The sequence below is a fragment of the Octopus bimaculoides genome, chromosome 2, assembly GCF_046866305.1.
Source record: "Octopus bimaculoides isolate indiv1 chromosome 2, ASM4686630v1, whole genome shotgun sequence".
Classification (NCBI taxonomy): Eukaryota; Metazoa; Mollusca; class Cephalopoda; order Octopoda; family Octopodidae; genus Octopus; species Octopus bimaculoides.
This window is the reverse complement of record NC_142929.1, coordinates 88,450,527-88,471,578: the sequence shown is the minus strand read 5'-3', so window position 1 is coordinate 88,471,578 and position 21,052 is coordinate 88,450,527. Positions and strand designations below refer to the sequence as shown.

General features: G+C 36.0%; 1 protein-coding gene across 1 annotated transcript in view; it reads left to right on the top strand.

Moving 5' to 3' along the window:
- The window catches only part of LOC106875741 (phosphoacetylglucosamine mutase), a 92,264-nt gene that overhangs the window by 48,295 nt on the left and 22,917 nt on the right, over positions 1-21,052 (top strand). The window contains exons 11-13 of the mRNA XM_089347131.1: positions 7,293-7,406; positions 8,007-8,108; positions 9,277-9,332. Of these exons, the coding sequence (XP_089203257.1) occupies positions 7,293-7,406; positions 8,007-8,108; positions 9,277-9,332 (272 nt within the window). The remainder of the gene's footprint in view (positions 1-7,292; positions 7,407-8,006; positions 8,109-9,276; positions 9,333-21,052) is intronic.

The window sequence follows — 21,052 nt, the reverse complement described above, 5'->3', positions numbered from 1 at the left end:
TATAAAGCATTGACTACCATACCTGTTTTCTGTTTATTATATATATATATATATATATATATATATATATATAGTTTTAGGGAAAATAACCAAGTTTCAAGAACTCATCAATGAAAATCCACTATCACATATCGAAAAATTAACAATTAAAAGCACAATAAATGTCATAAGATAAATATAATAAAATGATTACACGTGTTTCATAACTAATTTTCAAATAGAAAGGAAATTTAAATCGATTAAAATCAATTGAAATTATCGAAAATAAATTCTAGTCAAAAATATAGCTAATCGTCAGATCGTAAGTAGAACAATAATTAGATATATATATCTCAACCAACAATAAGTACCAAATGAATTAATATGAAATACTTATTTTATAAAAATTAAAAAATTATTAAAAATATCAAAATATCAAAATAATAACCATTCAATAATCCCCCCTTCATCCATTATAATAACATGTATATTATATACAAAAAACAGCTTACATAAATTATCTTTGTTTTAAATACAATTTGAAGGAAGTTTAAGTTTAAAATGATAATGAAGATAAAATTAGTACATATTTAACCGGTGTAATAGTTAAAGCTATACTATTTAAAGCTAAAAACGTTTATTTAATTATCATTAAAAATCAATTGTATAATAGAAAAATACAAGAATGTCTATTTCTACAAACGTAAGAATAAAAATATGAATGAAATGTTTGTGTGTGTATGTATATTGTGTATATATATGTATGTGCATTTGAGTATACATATTTATTTATTTATGTGTTTCAGCCAAGTGGCTGCGGTCATGCTGGTGCACATTTTTTGTGTGTATAAACTAGAGTATACATATGAGTGTATATATTTTATATCTTATATTTTTATATATATATGTATATATGTATCTATATAATATGTATATTTGAGAGTATGGGAGGGTGAGTGGGAGTGTATATTTATATATAATATTCTTTATTTATTTATATGAGTGTATTTGTATTTATATGTATGTTTAGGTAGGTACATGTGTGTATGTGTAGATATATATTTATGTATATATATAGTAGTTTTATTTTTATTGGTAGGTTAATATTTTAGGAAGTTTAAGGTTTTATATTACAATGACACTACGTTTTTATAAGACTAAATCAATAGTAGTATTTTAGCTTATTTCATAATATTATATTATTTAATTTACGACTCTTAGTCTTATTATTAATTTATTATATATTAGAATTTAAAATTTATTAATATGTTTTATAAGGTAGCTATAGTTTTTTGTTCTTTTTATGTTGTTAGTTATATAAATTTTAAATTTTTCATTCATTTTTTTAAGTATTATTATTTCATTCATGTTTTCGTATTCTATTCTCTATTTTAACGTAGTATTTTCACGCGACCTCTTGCTTAAAACGCTATAGCTATTAGATAACGTCTTAGTTTCAGTTTGAATTACGGAGAAATATGGATAAGTACTGTTTTTACTTTGCTAAAGATTTTCTACTATTTGAAAATAATATGTATTCTTGTTTTTTATATTATTCATTTGGTTCTTTATAAATTATTTTTAATAGATAACTTATTTAACACTAAATTATTTAGAAGTTATAGTTTCATTTCTACATAATAGAACTTCGATTTGAATAGTGTTGATATATTTTCGATTATTTTTGATTGATAATATTTGATTAATAATTAGTCTTTATGTTTATAATATCGTTAAAGGTTTTTTTTTATTAAAACTTTGTATATATATATATAAAGTTTAATCTTTTATTCTTAATAATTTTTTTCTTTCCTAATTTTTTCATTCATAATTTTTTCATTTATAATTTTTTCATTCATATTTTTATTCTTACGTTTGTAGAAATAAATATTCTTGTATTTTTCTATTATTCAATTGATTTTTAATGATAATTAAATAAACGTTTTTAGCTTTAAATAGTATAGCTTTAACTATTACACCAGTTAAATATGTACTAATTTTATCTTCATTATTATTTTAAACTTAAACTTCGTTCAAATTGTATTTAAAACAAAGATAATTTAAAACAATGATAATTTATGTAAGCTGTTTTTTGTATATAATATACATGTTATTATAATGGATGAAGGGGGGATTATTGAATGGTTATTATTTTGATATTTTTATATTTTTAATAATTTTTCTATTTTTATAAAATAAGTATTTCATATTAATTCATTTGGTACTTATTGTTGGTTGAGATATATATATCTAATTATTGTTCTACTTACGATCTAACGATTAGCTATATTTTTGACTAGAATTTATTTTCGATAATTTCAATTGATTTTAATTGATTTTAATCGATTTAAATTTCCTTTCTATTTGAAAATTAGTTATGAAACACGTGTAATCATTTTATTATACTTATCTTATGATATTTATTTTGCTTTATATTATACTCATTTATTGTGCTTTTAATTGTTAATTTTTCTATATGTGATAGTGGATTTTCATCGATGAGTTCTTGAAACTTGGTTATTTTCCCTAAAACTATATATTTTGTATATATTTTATCTATAAAGCTCAATTTAATTTTAATTTTTTATAAATTGATTTTAATTGAGTTTTTACTTGTAATTTTGGATTTTGTCCCTAATATATATATATATATATATATATATATATATATATATATATATATATATATATATATATATATTAGTAGTTAATGATGACTCATGCATCTATTATTCAACAGTTTATAGACACATCTAATTGATTATACAATTGTAAAACATTAGTCATGCTCAACTTGAAAAATGATTCCTTATTGGTCAATGATAAGCTAGGTTCCCATTGGATGAGCTGAATCATGTGAAAATTATTGTTGAATGCTGGTACAAATTAGAGCAAAGTGTTATTAGATTGTGAAGGCACTCCTAGGATGTTATTGAAGCAACTTATCTGAGTGAACTTTATTTACTAAGAAGTTAAATCCTGAATCTTCCCAGGCATTATTTTCTGATTCAGTTTAATCTGCCCCAAGGCAAATTCTTATCTTTGATGTGAATTAGAAATCACTTCTAATTACAGTTCCTGATCTTCTGGGGGTATAGAAATAACTTGTCAACAATTCTCCAGATTATGGTGGGCTGTCATATCTTATAGTCACTTGAATTGACTCAAATATATTACAAGTCTTGTACTGATCTCCTTGTAGGCACAGTTACTCCCCCCCCCCCCTTGACAGCAGGGTTAAACAAACAAGCTCACTAGATGGCGTTAGAGAGTGAGATTCCAGCACAAGCCCTTAGGACTTTCTCTTTCTGCATCAGGACATGAGACAGTGAAGATATAACCCAACTGTCTCTCTCACACACTATATGCCAGTAGCAGATAGAAGCTAATGCACAAAAGACCATGTCCTACATGCATCAAACCATTTTCATAATATTCAGCTTGTGTATATACGTGTGACCACATTAAAGTTATTTAAAGTCACAGCCTTGTTTATGTATTCTTTATACCGGGTCTCCTGTCACGATATTACAGCCTTCTGAGTAGAGTCACATTAGATGGAATACAACCTAGCCATCTAAAATGGTGACCCCGATGTGTAAAACGCACCCCGATGTGTAAAACGCACCCCGATGTTCCAGACCACTAAACTAACTAAAACGGTGACATGATGCAGCACACACCACAATTCCATTTAAAATGGTGAACCCTGGACAAATTCTGACCAGTGAATACGTATTCCTTTTCTCTCCTTCGCGACTTCGATTACACAACCAGACCGCCACTCATCGCATAGGTAAACCACTGATGTCTCTTGTCGCCATATTGTCTTCTTCACCAGAAAATTTTGGTGCCATTTTCAAGCAGGAAACTGCAAATCGTTTTTCCTCGGGTTGTAACCGAATTTACAACTTAGTCCTTTGCAGACACAGTGTCCTAGGGGAATATTCTTCTTGCTTGTAAAAAAAAAGGAAAAAAAAATTATCCAGATTTCACATGGACAGCAAATTTTTCCTACGTGCCAGGTATGAATTTCTTTCTTTCAACCACCTAGATTATGCACAAGTTGACCATGTTTTGTTCTTTATCCATAAGCAAGGACTTCTATTTTCACCCACTGCTACTAAAAAAAAAATTTCCTAGTTTGCTGTTTGTCATGCCTTCTTTCAACTAGGCTGTTTTGACTGCTATTTCTAACGGCATTTCTTTCAACCAGCTTGTTCTTTGTGGCGTTCTGTTCCTATTATCATCCAAGATGAGTCATTTTCCTTTGCCTCAATATCATGGAGATGCTAAGATGTGATTTTCACAACTGGAGTCATTCTTCATTTCTTCTAATATTCAGTCAGCCCAGAGCAAACTCCACATCACTCTTACAGGCATTCCTTCTCCCCTTGCACTTTCAGTTCAAGATATGATAACAGGAATGCCATCGGATATGACATACAAAACCTTCAAGGCTGAGGTTCTCTGGCGTAACTCTCCTTCAGCTGAGAGTAAATTTCGCACACCCTTGCATGATGAGCACCTCAGGGACCAAACCCCCACCCAGTTTTTGTGATGAATCTGAGAGTTGTCCAATAGCTCATATGAGGAACAGGCATTTGTCAAACAATTATTTTTCTCAAGGATACTTTCTAATGTCCAGTCGATTCTAGCTCCTATGATGGAACATACAGCCCTTGAACAACTCGCCGCCTCTGCCAGTTTATGGAATTTTCTGACACACCATCATCCGCCGATAACCTTGTCACTTCTTTGTCTTCCTCTCGAGATTCTACTAATTCTGCTTTGGACAACACACCCAGAGAAACAAGGACTACATATCACAGTTCACTAGTGACATTTGTCACATTGCTGGCACTGACAGCCCCCTCCCTGACACCTTATCTTGCCTGCCTATCAGTGCATTGTCATCTCCTGCTTCGATTGATTTCGTTGCTATGGCTACTAACCAACCCTCCTTGGACTCTCTGGACGTCTCTTCACCACAGTTTTCTTGCTGCAAGTTTGAACACCTGCCTCTGCTTTTTTCTGAAGGAACCATTCTCTGCGATGTTTCTACCAGGTCACCACAACCCCTTGTTCCTGAATATCACCATCATGCTGTTTTTGAAGCACTGCATTCACTCTTACACCCTGACATTGTGGCCACAGTAAAGCTCATTTTGGCCCACTTTTTCTGGCTGAATATGCATCGGTCTATTACGGTTTGGTCACGTGCTTGTCTACCATGTCAGCATTTCAAGGTGCATCGTCATGAGAGCACCTCATGGACACTTCCAGCCACCGGACACCAGGTTCTGTCACATACACATCAACCTGGTTGGTCCTTGACTGGTTAGTTGTGGATTTACTTATATATTGATCTGCATCGACTGCTTCTCTAGATGGCCTGAAGCCACCCCCCTCGACATTTCCACAGAAACAGTCACCAGAGCACTCATCTCTGAGTGGATATCTCGCTTCGGGGTACCCTCTAGAATTACTACTGATCGTGGACACCAATTTGAAGCTTGTCTGTTCTGTGAGCTTTCGAGATTGCTCAGGGTACAGCACATCCACACCACAAGTTACCATCCCGCTACGAACGGTATGGTGGAATGATTCCACCACCAACTTAAAGCCGCTATTCGCATGGCTCTTGACTGGACAAATATTGGCGCCCGTTGGCTTACCAAATGCGGACCCCACATCTTATGTCATGTGATTCAGGTCATTCTTTGCTGACTTGCTATGAATGCTTCCTCGTGACCAGTCTATTTCTTCTGCAGTACCCCCAGATATTTCTACCTGGACCCACATGTTTGTAAGAAATGATGCCATCAAGGGACCGCTCACACCTCCCTAAACAGGACCCTATTGTGTTCTTAGAAGAACACTGAAACTGTTCACTGTTGACTTTCACAGAAAAAAAGAGACTGTCTCTATTGACACAGTAAAAAAGGTCTTTTCCAAAACATTTATGCCACAAACACTGCACCTCCACAAGCACCACTTCCGCTCACCAAAACACCAACTACACAAATGCATTCTTCACCTTACAGGACATGTTCAGGCAGATCGGTTCATTGGCTGAAGAAATTGTCTCACACTATTTACATTTCTTAACATTGCCTCATCAGTGACTGTTCTGGAGCATAGACTTATGTTGTTATAGACACCACATTTGTATCTTCTCTCTTTCTATATCATTGTACTTATATGCTTTGTTCTATTTGAATGGACACCTTTCTTTGCTGAACATCTTCCTTGTACAGACTCACATTGTACTTTTTTTTTTCAATTTCAATTGTTCATACAACTGTTTTGCCATGGTTCATTCTTCTCTGCCCTCCTAGTGCACACTTTGCCTACACTACTTTTAATCAACTGCTTCCGGTCTAAGTGGTGGGGGGCTCTGTAGGCGCAGTTACCCCTTTTGACAGCGGAGTTAAACAAACAAGCTCACTAGATGGTGTTAGAGAGTGAGATTCCGGTATGAGCCCTTAGGACTTTCTCTTTCTGCATTGGGACATGAGACTGTGAAGACATAACCTAACTGTCTCTCTCTCACACCACATGCCAGTAGCAGATAGGAGCTAACACACAGAAGACCATGACCTCCATGCATGAAACCATTTTCATAATATCATTCAGCTTGTGTATATACGTGTGACCACATTAAAGGTATTTAAAGTCACAGCCTTGTTTATGTATTCTTTATACCGAGTTTCCTCTCAAATTATATTACAGCCTTCTGAATAGATAGAATACAACCTATCCATCTAAATCCTTTTACCTTCAAAGGAGGGATGTATTTTCTAATTTGTTTTCTTTCAATTGTGCTGTAGCATATGAAGTCAACTTATGCACAGGATTTAAATTTGGAAATTGGCTTTAATGCCTGATACATAGCCCTCTGTGCTACTGTTCATCCTAAATCACTAATTTTTAGTCTTAACATAGAGTTCTGTAAAGGTTAGGCATTTAATGAAATGGTATATTACTGGTACTTTTTCTTTCACGACTATAAATAAAATACAAAGTTTAAACAAGCATCTGTGAGATACCAAGTCAAATATTGTAAAGTATGTAATTTGATTGGTTACTGTCTGTCATTCAGACATAAACCTTGATTTTTCTGTTTGTTATTAGTGTAAAAAGAAAACTAAAGAGTTGAATTTAATCTAAGTAGTATTATTCATAAACTGAGAATGACCTTTTCTCACTGCTGCTCTTCATCCGGAATAGAGAAATGATAGATAATTGTTTTGATATCACAACAATCCTCAGAAATTACATTATTTGTAATTTACCTTTCATATTTTCAGGTTAGTACTTATTTAAAACAGCTTCTTAATACTTCTGAAATTGATTTGAATATTGGGAATGTCTTGACTGCTTATTCCAATGGTAGTGCTATGGACTATATACGTAATACTTTGGTAAGTACATATTGCGTTTGTAAGCTGTTACCTTTCCCTGTATAGTTTATTTTTGTAACTATATTTCTGTTGTTAATAGTTGGAATAAAATTTATTCCAAGTAAACTCTGTTTCAGTAAATTCAAAGCTCATGAGTTGTCAATCAAATGCAGGAAAGGAATGTTCAGGTCCAACTCATCCTATTTTCAGATATAACTAAATAGTTTGGTTGACAGTTGTAAAATTATTAATTCCATCTTTATTGTTGAGTATTCTGTTCTTAATATTTTGAACTTAAAACAAGTTATCTATATTTTAAAGATAGAAAATATAAGGAAGATTTAGCAGTGATATTGAGCAAAGCTACGAGAAAAAAAAGTGCTGTTGATTTTGTCCAATAGTCTTTGCTTGAGCAGATCTATGATACCAAGGATAGTACCTGAGTATAATTTACTGCCATTGACATCTCACCTTAATTGTAGCTATGCTGTCCACTGTTAAACTGAAAAACATCCAAGGAAGGTTTAATTTAGCTTGATTTGTTGTCATTGTTGCTTGTCTGTGTATGTTTAATGGAAAACAAATAGTTCTTCAATTATTTCTATTATTCATATTTTCTAGAAAGTTGATGTTGCATGTACTCCAACTGGTGTTAAACATCTACACCGCAAAGCCCAGGAATATGACATTGGGATTTATTTTGAAGCCAATGGTCATGGAACTGTAAGTCACTTTTCTTGATAAATTTGTCTTTTTAAAATCAATAATCAGTTTATTAGTGTATTTATTTGAAACTTTTATTTCTGTTGCAAAGCATTCAAACCAAACTATTTTCCTGCAGACCTTTGACCTACAGATGCTTAAGCTAGGTATCAGCCACATTAGTTCCAGCAGTCTGGGAGAGCATGCAAAAGTCATGGACCCTAGTTCTCCTCCTCTGACTGAATTATTATAACTATTACCACCTCACCATCTTTAACAACTCAGCCTCTTTTCTCCACTTGAAAGCATCAATCACTAACTGTTTACACCCAAAGGCTTATCTTCCTCATCATTGTTTCTACAACTTTACCACTTCCTATTGACAGGTTGTAATCTTCCATGCTTGTTGACTGCCTATCAACATTATATAACATACTTGCTCAGTAGTTAGTGGAGTTGTTAGCTCAAAGTTCGTCAGTTGAAAAATATTATTTCTAAAATCCCTAATCTTTTTTCTGTCTAAGGGCATTACAATACATATTAATGTTCCACAATTTTTTTTTAACGGTAAAATGCTGCTTGTAGCATTGTTATAGATTTTAATTTAGCTTAACATTTTTGTTACCATATTTCTGTCGAAATACACTGCCTTTGTTTTAATCAATTTTGAAAATAATAAAGAATTTAGAAAAATAACTTTGTCCTTACTGAGCTGGTGTTTGGGATATAAACTAGCATGAAATGTTGGTGGGAAGTTTTAGATTAGATCATTTTAAAACAGGAAGTTTGTATTGTAGAACTAGAGTAGTCTCAAGCAGGTTGATTGTTAAAATAGATACCATCTACTTGAATCATTATTTGGACAAGCATCTAGATACACAGTTTCTACTCCAATAATTTTTTCATGTAATCTAAGTCAATCTTTAATGGTTTAATTGTAAGTCAATTTTTTGGAAAAAAAGCTTGAATTATAAAAATGGGAGTGTTTTGCTTTACAATTTCAAAGACTTCTAAAATTATAGATTGTATCTTGATAAGAGGGTTGTGCCATAAGGAGTTTATAGCAGGAAGAACCTCAAACATTAAAATTCCACTACTCTTATAAAATGATGTGAATGAAATGTGTGATAATTATTTTGATACTTAAATGATTCATAGAAATTCATGTGATTTCTTTTGGAATTTTCAGGTTTTGTTTAGTGCTCATGCTGAAGATATTATTTTAAATACTGCTGGAAACACTAAGTAAGTATTAATAATTGATTATATTCACATTCTGGTATTAAATAGAAATTACAAAAAGTACAAATCTCAAAGAAAACAAGTTCAGAGATTTTTTTTTCCCCCTCGTTTAATGTGGACCAATTCTAGTAGACAGCAGTATGATAGATAAAGCAATTAAGAATTTGAAGGCAAGGGAAGTTCTTGGTCCATCAGAAACTACTGCTGAAATACTTAAAATATCTGGCAGAATAGGATATGGACTAGTCACTAATCAGGTTATATGGAAAGATATCATTACCCATTCTCTGGTGTAGTAGTATAACGGAAGGAAGGTTTTTATACTTTTGGGGTATCTTCTTTTTCTATTATAATTATTCTGTTGATTCAAGGAGCTGGAAATACAAAGAATGAAGTTCTCAGGCGGAGTAAATTCAATAACCGTTTATTCACAGGTGCTTCTTGCAAGGGGTTTGCTTTCATTAACCATCTTCACAGTAGCGCATAGTTAGCCTTCTCTCCCATACACGTGAGGTTCAATAACCTCTGGAGACAATGCATGTGGTATCACAGCAGGACAAAAGTCCGCTATGAGCTCCTGGCTTTGAAGTGGCTTCTCAGCGTCAGCGTGAGAAGAATGAGAGGGAAAACATTGTTGTCTTTTCCTTAAATAATGGTTGCAGGTTAGATCTCGTTTTTGTCTTGCATATGGCAATGGTTGCAGTCAAGATCTCGCTGTTTCAAAATGGTGCTGGCTTATTTGTGCCTTGCTACAGGCGCTCTTCCCTGAGAATGCCAGTGTGAAAATAGAGAATAACTGGAGCAGGCACAAGAAAAGAGCAAAGATGGTAACTGATCGTAAACAACAAGATATGGTACAAAAATGTGACAATTCAAAAAGAAAATTAATTACAAGAAATATAAATTGGGATGCACAAAATTTGGCAGAATATTGGAATTGTTCAGTAACACAAGGAGACTAAAGAGATTGTTCAGTAACAGAGGAAACACAAAAGAGATTGTCATATAAATAGTTTTGGTAAGTTTTTTGGGCCAATGCACAGTATGGTCTGTCCTGGTGACATAAGGTTTGTTTGTGTTAGGTTGTGGTAATGAAGGTGTAGGTGATGGTGTGGTCAAAGGTGCATGTCCAGGTGGATGTGTAGGTAGTTGTAAAGGATCAAAAGTGGGTATGGCCAGAGTGTCATCGAAGGGTGTGGAAACCTCAAAACATGCCTTTTTAAATCTGTCGACTGACACGGTCTCTGCCCAACCATTGATGTCAAGACTAAAAGTTTTGGGTGTGCTCGATAGCACATGAAACTATCCTTTATAGGGAGCAATGAGCAGTCCGCTGACAGAATCATTCCGAACAAACACATGAGTCCACTTGTCAGTGTCCAGTGGGATGAGCGAAGTCTGCAGATCAGGAGTGGCACGTAGAGCAGCCTTTAGTTGCTTGTGAGTTGAACCATCCCGTTGGAAGCAGGTCATATGAATGTGATGAACACCTAGGATTTGTGATATTCCACGAAATAAGGAAGCTTTAAACTGACGTCCACAGTCAGTGGTTATCTTACCTGGAACACCAAGATGAGCAATCCAGTTAGAAATGAAAGCTTGAACAACTGACTCAGTGGAAATGTCCACTATTGGAATGGCTTTAGGCCAACGAGAGAAACGATCGACGCATGTCAATATGTAAGAGAAACTGTGACTGACAGGCCATGGTCCAACCAGATCAATGTGGACATGGCAAAAACGAGTCTCCAACGGAGAAAACTGTCCAAGAGGGGTGCGAATGTGCCTGTGGATTTTAGAATGCTGGCATTTCACTCAAGAACATGCCTAAGCAGTGATTATCTGGTGCATATTAGGCCAGAAAAAACGAGCCGTAATAAGCTTCACCGAGACAGTGACGCCAGGATGTGACAGTGAATACAAGGCATCAAACACAGAGTGCTGGTGGTTCGCAGGTACAAATGACCTGGAAGAACCAGTAGCTGTGTCACAAAGGATTGTGCCTTCAGCAGATGGAAGTGGAAGATAGGCAAACTTGCAACAGGACAACTTGGTAGAAGTTAGATCCAATGAGTCCAGAGCTGGCTGATCCTATGCAATGGCAGTTAAATCGATTGCAGCAGGAGATGAAAGAGAACACATATGGAGGTGAGAAGGTGCATGAGCAGGTACGTTCTCTGTTCCAGGTATATGCCGAATGTCACTCGTGAACTGGGAAATGTAGTCCAGGTGACGAAAAGCATGAGGCAAGTGTCTGTCCAATTTAGATGACAGAGCAAATGTAAGAAGCTTGTGATTAGTATAAATCACAAAATCTTGGCCCTTGAGTTGATGTTGAAAATGATGAACCGCAAAGTATTAGTATTTTGGAAAATAGACAGGACCCTGCTACTATCAGATATGGCATTGCTTGATATGTAGAAAAAGAATACATAGAAATTGCATATGGTACACCCAAGACACGCAAGAGGTGCAGTAGAATCATAGGTAGGTTAACAGAGAAAGCAGAGTTTGCATGTGGCAGATGCACAGGCTCAATAAATACATTTTCTTAAATACCCAAGAGGATCCCTAGAGGTAGCAAATAGTTTTTGTTTCCTAGGGGGTCTAATTAGCAGTGGAAGAGAAAGTTCTGAAAGTATAGTTATTAGAATAAGAATAGGCATTATCTCTGTTGGCGACAAAAGATTTTTCTTTCAGAATCAAAGACAAATTGTATGATACTTGTGTATGAACAGCAATACTGCATGGTAGTGAGACATGGATCCTGAATGCAGAGAATCTGCAAATACTAGAAAGAAATTAAGCAAATATGTTCTGCTGGATGTGCATGAATGAAAAAGTAAAAATGTTTTGTAAGAAAAATTGGGCATAAGAAGTGTCAGATATAGTATGTAAGAGAGAAAACTACATTGGTTTGGCTATGTGATGTGTATGCATCAGGATAGTTGTATAAAGAAGTGCTAATTGCTTAATGTGGATTAAACTTACTAAAAAGAGAGAAACTCAGGAAGACAAGATGAGGTGGTGAAAGTTAATCTCAGATGGAGGAGATGACAAATAAAAAGATGATTGGTGATATGTAGTACTTAAGACCCACACATTGATACTAGCTCACGACTGAAGTTCAAAAAGTACGTGTATGCACAAAACTGAGGTTGTAGGACATGTATGCACACAGCTGGATCCCTTGCTCTTTTTTTTTCTCCCTTCCCCCACCCATCATTATCCTTTATTTTAACCACCCCGCAGTCTCTCCCTCACGTAAAAATTGACCCCTATTTTTGGCCAAGAAACTGGGAATTTTCCTTAGACCTTGTATAAAAATCAACTCTAGTATTTCACAAACAACAGGACAACATTTGTGAGTCAAGGTACCGTATTATCCTGCACGTAGAAATAACACTGTTACAAAATTGTGTGGCTACTTTACTGTAGCCTGCTCTATAGGTGGAATGCTTTGTGCTTGTAGCAGCATGTTCAGTGCTTATAGTAATACACCATTTAATAGTGAACATTACACATCTGTTAATGGGTGCTACATCACTATTGCTAAAATGTATGCACAGAATATGCAGCAAGCCTGCATACATCTTCAAGTACAATAAACACATGCATCATACACTTGTTGTTTACATGATGAAAAACGTGTTTCACTGACAGCACTATTGGTGAACACTGGCAAACGCCACTATCTTAATTTCTTACAAAGGCATGACTTTGGTTAAACTAAAAACATTCAATTCATCACTAGATCAGTGGTTCCCATGCAATCTTTATATTTTCTTCATTTCCAAATACAATAAACACATCTATCATATGCTTGTCTGTTTACTTGGTGAGAAATGTGTTTCACAGACAGCACTATTGGCAAACAACAACAAACACTACTGTATGAATTTGTACTGAGGCATGCAGAATCCTTCAACATTATTTTTAAAGACATGGAGCCCCTGATAACTTTCAAGGAACCCTGGGGTTTTGCAGAACACACTGGGAATCCCTGCTCTGGATTAACTACACTATATTATGGACATGTACTGGTAATTGCACATGAGTGCTATGTGGTCTTGTTTATGGGTTTTATTATTTGCTAGGATGTGTGTATTGATGCATAGAATTGGTGATGTTACTGTAATTCATTGTTCTTGTTTTTATTCGCTTAGAGATCAGTTGGGCTTCTTCTGCTGATACGGTACTTTGGATTCTAGCTTGAATTTCAGCTCCTCAAAAGTAGTGTCCATGTAATAGTCAACCCCATAAATTTGACCTTAAAAAATAGTCTAAAAAAATTTGACTTTTACACGAGTATATATGATATTTGCAAACTGTAACCCTACCCCATCTTGCTAACACTCAATCTCTCCATCATCCTTTGTGCTGCTGCTGCAAATAATGAACTTACAACCTGTTACAGCAAACCTTTTATATTGTCATTTCTATACTGCCAAGTACCACTTCCCCTTCTCTGAGCTACTCCCAGTTGACCTCTGTCCCCACTTGTTTTACCATTGATCACCCTCACCTCTGTTCACAACTCACTGCATTTACTTTCTGTATACATCTGAACTCTTTCCACCATGCTTATGTTCTTCTCTCCCTTAACACTCCTACAACCTTAATCTTAACTACTACTACAGATTCTCCTGTCCCCATGCTCTCTTCCATTCATCTTCTTGCATATGTCACTTGAGGGCATTTCCTGATACCTCACCACCACCACATTTTCTTCTCTTTGTGGCACCACTCCACCCATGTTAAGATGTGAAGAAGCCATGAATTTCCTCCACAGCAAACCTGTCTCTACTTCTCCCATCATATATTAACTCCTCAACACTTCACTTATAGCAACCACATTATCTCCTATCGTTTCTAAGACAAAGGGGCACTTTAATCCTGCAAGTGCTGATTCCACAAAGAAAAAAAAGCACCATGTAAATCATCATCATCATCATCATCGTTTAACGTCCGCTTTCCATGCTAGCATGGGTTGGACGATTTGACTGAGGACTGGTGAAACCGGATGGCAACACCAGGCTCCAGTCTAATTTGGCAGAGTTTCTACAGCTGGATGCCCTTCCTAACGCCAACCACTCAGAGAGTGTAGTGGGTGCTTTTACGTGTCACCCGCACGAAAACGGCCACGCTCGAAATGGTGTCTTTTATGTGTCACCCGCACAAGCCAGTCCAGGGGCACTGGCAACGATCTCGCTCGAAAATCCTACGGGAGCCAGTCAGGCGGTACTGGCAACGGCCACGCTCAAAATGGTGCATCTCATGTGCCACCCGCACAAGAACCAGTCCAGGGGCACTGGCAACGATCTTACTTGGCTTGCCGGGTCTTCTCACGCACCGCACATTTCCAAAGGTCTCAGTCAGTAGTCATCGCCTCGGTGAGGCCCAATGTACGAAGGTCTTGCCTCACCACCTCAGCCCAGGTCTTCCTGGGCCTACCTCTTCCACGGGTTCCCTCAACTGTTAGGGTGTGGCACTTTTTCACGCAGCTATCCTCATCCATTCTCACCACATGTCCATACCAGCGCAATCGTCTCTCTTGCACACCACAACTGATGCTTCTAATGTTCAGCTTTTCTCTCAAGATACTTACACTCTGACGGGTATTCACATTGACATTACACATCCAACGGAGCATACTGGCTTCATTCCTTGCGAGCTTACGTATGTCCTCAGCAGTTACAGCCCATGTTTCACTGCCATGTAGCATGGCTGTTCATACGCATGCGTCATACAGTCTGCCTTTTACTCTGAGTGAGAGTCCCTTTGTCGCCAGCAGGGGTAAGAGCTCTCTAAACTTTGCCCAGGCTATTCTTATTCTAGCAGCTACACTTTCAGCGCACCCACCCCCACTACTAACTTGGTAGCCCAGATAGCGGAAGCTATCGACTACCTCTAGTTTTTCACCCTGGAATGAGATAGAAGTTGTTTCCTGTTTGTTTACAGTGTTTATTGCACCTGAACATCTGCCACAAACAAAAACTAACTTGCTAGTTAACCTGCCTTTGATGTTGCTGCACCTCTTATGTGTCCATAGCTTGCACCGGGTACATCTTATAGAGTTACTACCTACTCCTTTTCTACATACTGAGCAGGGCCATCTACCTGAAGGGGTTTGTGTTGGTATTTGGAAGGGCTTTCAGCTGGAGAAACAATGCAAAAACAAAGACAATGGAGCAAAATATGATTCTCTGACCTTTTGGATCCTATCTAACTATGCAACTCGTACCAACATGAAAAGTAAATGTAAAATAATAATGATGATGATGTACATGTATGTGTGTATGTATGTGTGTGTGAGTAATAGAAAATGGATTGAATGATATTTTTTTAAATTTAAAGTCACTAAAATTGTTTCTTCACATCATTACATCCATAGTACATTGGTGAGGTAATATAATTAATATATTGTTTAATCACTATCATCCATCAAAGTGTAAGATACATTTTTGCTTGTGGTTATTTTAAATAGGTCCTTTGTTAGATCATACTGTCATTTCACTCTGTATGAGAATGACTACTCAAAGCAGTGTGCTATTTTCAACAATTTTCAGCATTTGTTTGCAAATTGTTGAAAATAGCACACTGCTTTGGGTATTCATTCTCATACAGAGTGAAATGACAGTATGATCTAACAAAGGACTTATTTAAAATAACTACAAGCAAAAGTGCATCTTACACCTTTGATGGATGATAGTGACTATAGAATATATTATTTTATCTCACCAATGTACTATAGATGTAATGATGTGAAGAAACAATTGCAGTGATTTTTAAATAAAGAACGTCATTCAATCCATTTTCTATTTTCTATCTAATTATTAAACTCTATGGATACTATGGAATTCCTGATGTGTATCCAGTAACAAGCATTCTCACTGTACAATGACATCTGGTAGATAATAACTATGGAGAAGGTTTGCATAGTATCTACAAGGTTTTTGCCCAAATGTTATTTTACTAATGTATGTGTGTGTGTGTGTATGTGTGTGTGTGCATGTGTGTGTTTGTATGTGCATGTGTGTGTGTATTTGTATATGTACTGTAACCAGCCACTGCCACCTCTAAATGGGCTAAAGTATTTCTTAGAACCTGATATCAAATTTCAAATTGGGAACATCAGGGAGAAACAGGTGAATGATTTCATGAGAAAAGCTAGAGCAAAAGTTTATAAATATTGCAATCGTCTGCGAAAGAAGCTCTTTGTCCTATTCCGACAGCTGTGGCACGAAGAGACTCTAGTAGAGGATTGGTGTAAGGCAGAAGGCATATACTTGCTGAAGGAGGTCAATGCAGAGACTATAAAACAATTTAAGCTGATATCCTTGTTGAATGTGGAAGGCTAGATCTTTATGGGAATTCTCTCAAGGAGAACAGTGACATATTTATAGAGTAATGGATATGTTGATAAATCTGTTCAAAAGGCTGGAATCCCCGGGATCCCTGGATGTGTTGAACACTGTTCTTCGATTTGGAAAGTGATCCAGGATGCCAAGCAGAAAAAGAGAAGTCTGAACGTGGTATGGCTTGACCTAGCTAACACACATAGCTCAGTGCCACGTGAATTACTGATGAGAGCCATGGACCACTTCCACATTCCACACAAAGTGATCAAAATAATGAGGATGTACTATGACAGTTTCGAAATGAGGTTTACAGCTGGAAATTTTACAACAGATTGGCACCGATTGGAGATTGGAGATTGGTATTGCTGCTGGCTGTACAATATCTGTCACGTGGTTTATCTTAGTCATGGAGATGATTTTGAAAGTCATGCATTTTTCAGAACAAATTGCCTATGAAAGCCTTCACAGATGACATGACACTTCTATCAATAGACAAGCAAATCATGCAGAATACCCTCTTGAGACTAGATGAGCTTGTGAGGTGCTCAAGGATGCGGTTTCAAGCAAAAAAGTTGCGTAGTCTTACACTTGTTAAGGGAGTGCAGAAACAAGTTAAGTTTCAAATAGTTGAAGAAAGCATTCCAACAGTCAAAGAAGAATCCATCAAGAGCTTGGGGCGAGTATATACTGGAACATTGTCAGACAGGAGTCGCAGAATGGAAATTATGAAACAAGCAGAGGTTGGAGTATCAACAATTGATAACTCAAAGTTACCAGGTAAATATAAAATTTGGTGCTTACAGTTCAACTTGTATCTGTGACTTTCATGGCCACTTTTAATATACAAGGTAGCGTTGTCAGAGTTCAAATGTAATGTGTTCATTAGAAAGTGGCTAGGCCTACCTCAGATATTGAACAATTCAGCTCTTTATCATAAAAGAGGCTCATTGCAGTTACCACTGGCACCAATAGTCGAAATTTATAAACTGGGGAATATACAAATGGTGATGATGCTGAGAGAGTCGAAGAACATGGAAATCAGGCGTAATCCACCATATGTGAAACCAGTCAGAAAATGGAAAGCAGAGACTGATGACATCTGTCTTCTCTTACACACCTAGATATGGTGGGTACAGCGCAAATTCATTGGAAGGGACTTGATTCTGGCACAGATCAGTTCAGACTGTTTGCAAGTATGATGCGAAGTGGACACAGGTTTGTTGTTAGCAATAGCGTCAAAATGAGGGAAGCAGAGAGAAAAGAGCTTCATTTGATCTAATGCATTCAACAAGGACAGATGATGAGATGGGAGGAACATGTTGCTGAGAGAAAAATAAGTTGAGATGAGATATGGAGGTGGACCACATCTCGGCTAAGATTTCTGATTCGTTCATCCGAGGATGTCTTGCCATCACCTGCAAATCTAGTAAGATGGAACGTCTCAGAGAATGACATATGCAAATGCGGAAAGGTCTGAACACTGAAACATATTCTTTCCAACTTTTCACTAGCATTGAATAGATATACATGGAGACACAACCTGGTCCTTAAGGTTATCTTCGATGCTATAAAGAACCAAATTGATCTTGACAACAGTGAAAAGAAAAAAACATTGAAAATACCAACTAGAGATTTCATTACCTTTGTGCACTCAGCACAGCAGATCTGTTTCAAGAAGAAGAACAACAGACTTCCTGTGATCAATGAAAAGTGGAATGGCTATTGGGAGGTGACTACAGATTTATCAGGGTGCCAGGGACTCTTTCCCATCCCAGTTATGAAAAACTGGACATTTTAATGTGAAAGAAAGAAAGTTGTGAATCTACTTGAGTTAACAGTTCCTCATAAAGATAACATGGCCACCACTCAGGCTCGAAAGTTTGACCGTTATGTAAAGCTCCTCTAAGAATGTGAAGATGCAGGCTGGAAAGCAGAGCATTTTCCAATCAAAGTCAGATGTAGAGGATTTGTTGGACATAGTGTGAGATGACTGTTGTTATCGTTAGGCCTAACTCATCATAAAGTAAATACCACCATGACCGATATCTAAACTACAGTGGAAAAGGCTAGCCACAGGATTTGGTTAAAAAGAGATGATGAGCGATGGCTAGAAGAATATTGAGCTTTATTTGATAACCAGTTTATCTAGCAAGCAGGGCTTCATATCAGTGTGTGTGAGGAGTGTGCATTGATGCCATCAAGAGGTAGACCCTGAAATGGTGTGCATTCTCTCCTGATGACCCCATACACTTGCTGGCTTCTGGTATGTAGAGTTCTCGAACTGGTAGCACTTGCATGTGCAAGTTGTTTGCAAAACATCATGTATATATATATATATGTGTTTGTGTGTATTTGTATATATGTATGTGTGTGTGTGTGTGTGTATATATATATACCATAGTTTCAGACCCCGATACTCGTGAATGAAGACTCCTTGAACTCAGATCAATACTACTCAAAAGACATTACCCAATATCTTTAATAAATAATGGAATCAACCGAGCTAAGGAAATAGACATACAAACATTGAGGGAAGTCAACCGAAATACTAAACCAGACTTAAAAATACTCCCATACAGCTCCACACATAACCCTAGAAACAACAAAGCCTTTAACATTATCATCCAAAATCTACCCATCCTCACAAGAGATAAAACAATGAACAAAATTTTAGACTCACAAAATTATCAAAAGTAAAATGCAACCTAAATCATTGAAAAAAATATTAACCAGCACAAGACTATATCCATTAGCAACAGAACTAAAAGTTAAAAAAATGTGGTCGACCTAACTGTGGGACTTGCCCCCACCTTTTGGAGGGTTCTGAGTTCCACTTTAAACTAGGTGAAATCTTTAAGATTAAATCAAATTTCACCTGTGCCTTGGAAAATCTAATTTATGCCATTACATGCTTAGGATGCAGTAATAACTATATTGTCCAAACAAGAATATCACTCCATCGAAGGACTACTCTCCACAAAGAACAAATCCGCCACCCACATTACAGACAGATACAGGTCAGTGGACACATAGAAAGGTGTGCGAGGAATCTTAATCCTAATTTCCTAATTTTTCCCTTCTATCAATGTTCACAGAACACATCAACACAACAAAGAATGAATAAAGAGGCAATTTTCATTAATAAATATCTTCCTCAACTAAATATAAACACATAACATAATATAGAACACCACTAATCTTCCATTTAATATCACTAACCCCCATACATCCCATACACCATTCACACTACAAATCCAGATCCACCCTAATTGCACCTAATCCAGAACTACTTACCTCCCTTACACATAATCTTTTTGCTAAGGGACTAATAGACTTGACACCGTTCAGAATTCAGTGTATACTCAAAGCAATGACTAGTAATATCACAAAACCGGTATGCTTGTAAATCTCTTTAACAACTCACAATAATGACTTTTATTACCTTTATTCCTACCTCAGTTCATCTAATTGTATATATATATATCGTTACTTTTCATAAAAAGCCTTACCTTCTTTTTGATTTCCAATGTGCATTTTCTCTTATTTTTCTGCTTACGTTCCCCTTACATTTCAACGTGTAGTTTCTATTTTGTTTTTTTTAACATATTTCTACTATATATATGTGTGTGTGTGTGTGTGTGTGTATTATACTAAAACTCAAAGTTTGTCTGTTTTCCTGCCATTTGATTAAGATGATAAAGATTACAAATAAAATAGTCATTTCCTCCTTTAAGAAAAAAAAGAAATCAAGTTGAAAATGTCAACACTTCAAAGCGTTGTGTCAGCTACCATTGCCTGTCCTGTTTTCTTACTTTCTTTTGTCTTCCCTTAGCCATTTGTACAACTTTCAGAGCGCCATAAATTTGAAAGAGAGAAATTCTCACTATATTTTTATGAGATATTTTTAAATCATGGGTATTTGATTTGTCTTTTTCTTAAAAGGGAAAATTACTAATTTTATTTAAAATAAAATATTAATCTTTATCATCTTAATCAAAAGGCAGAAAAACAGACAGAAAGACTGTCTCTTTATAGACGAAGATTAGTTGCAATGGGAGGAGTTGATTCTCATAAGAATGGAAAAACAAACAACAACAAATGGGTTGTACCTTATAATGAAACTCTTTTAAGAACATTCAAATGCCACTGCAACATTGAAATCGATGCCTCAGTGAGGTTAGTTAACTGTTCAAATAAACAATGATAATGAAATTAGTCAATATCTAATGGGTGTGTATATTGGACCCTCCTAAGCAGGATTTTCAATTCATGAAAGAGCACCTACAATAGTCAGACTGCAAATTCATTTACCAGATAAACAAAGAATATTGCTCAGAAATTATGAGGATATATATGGCTGTC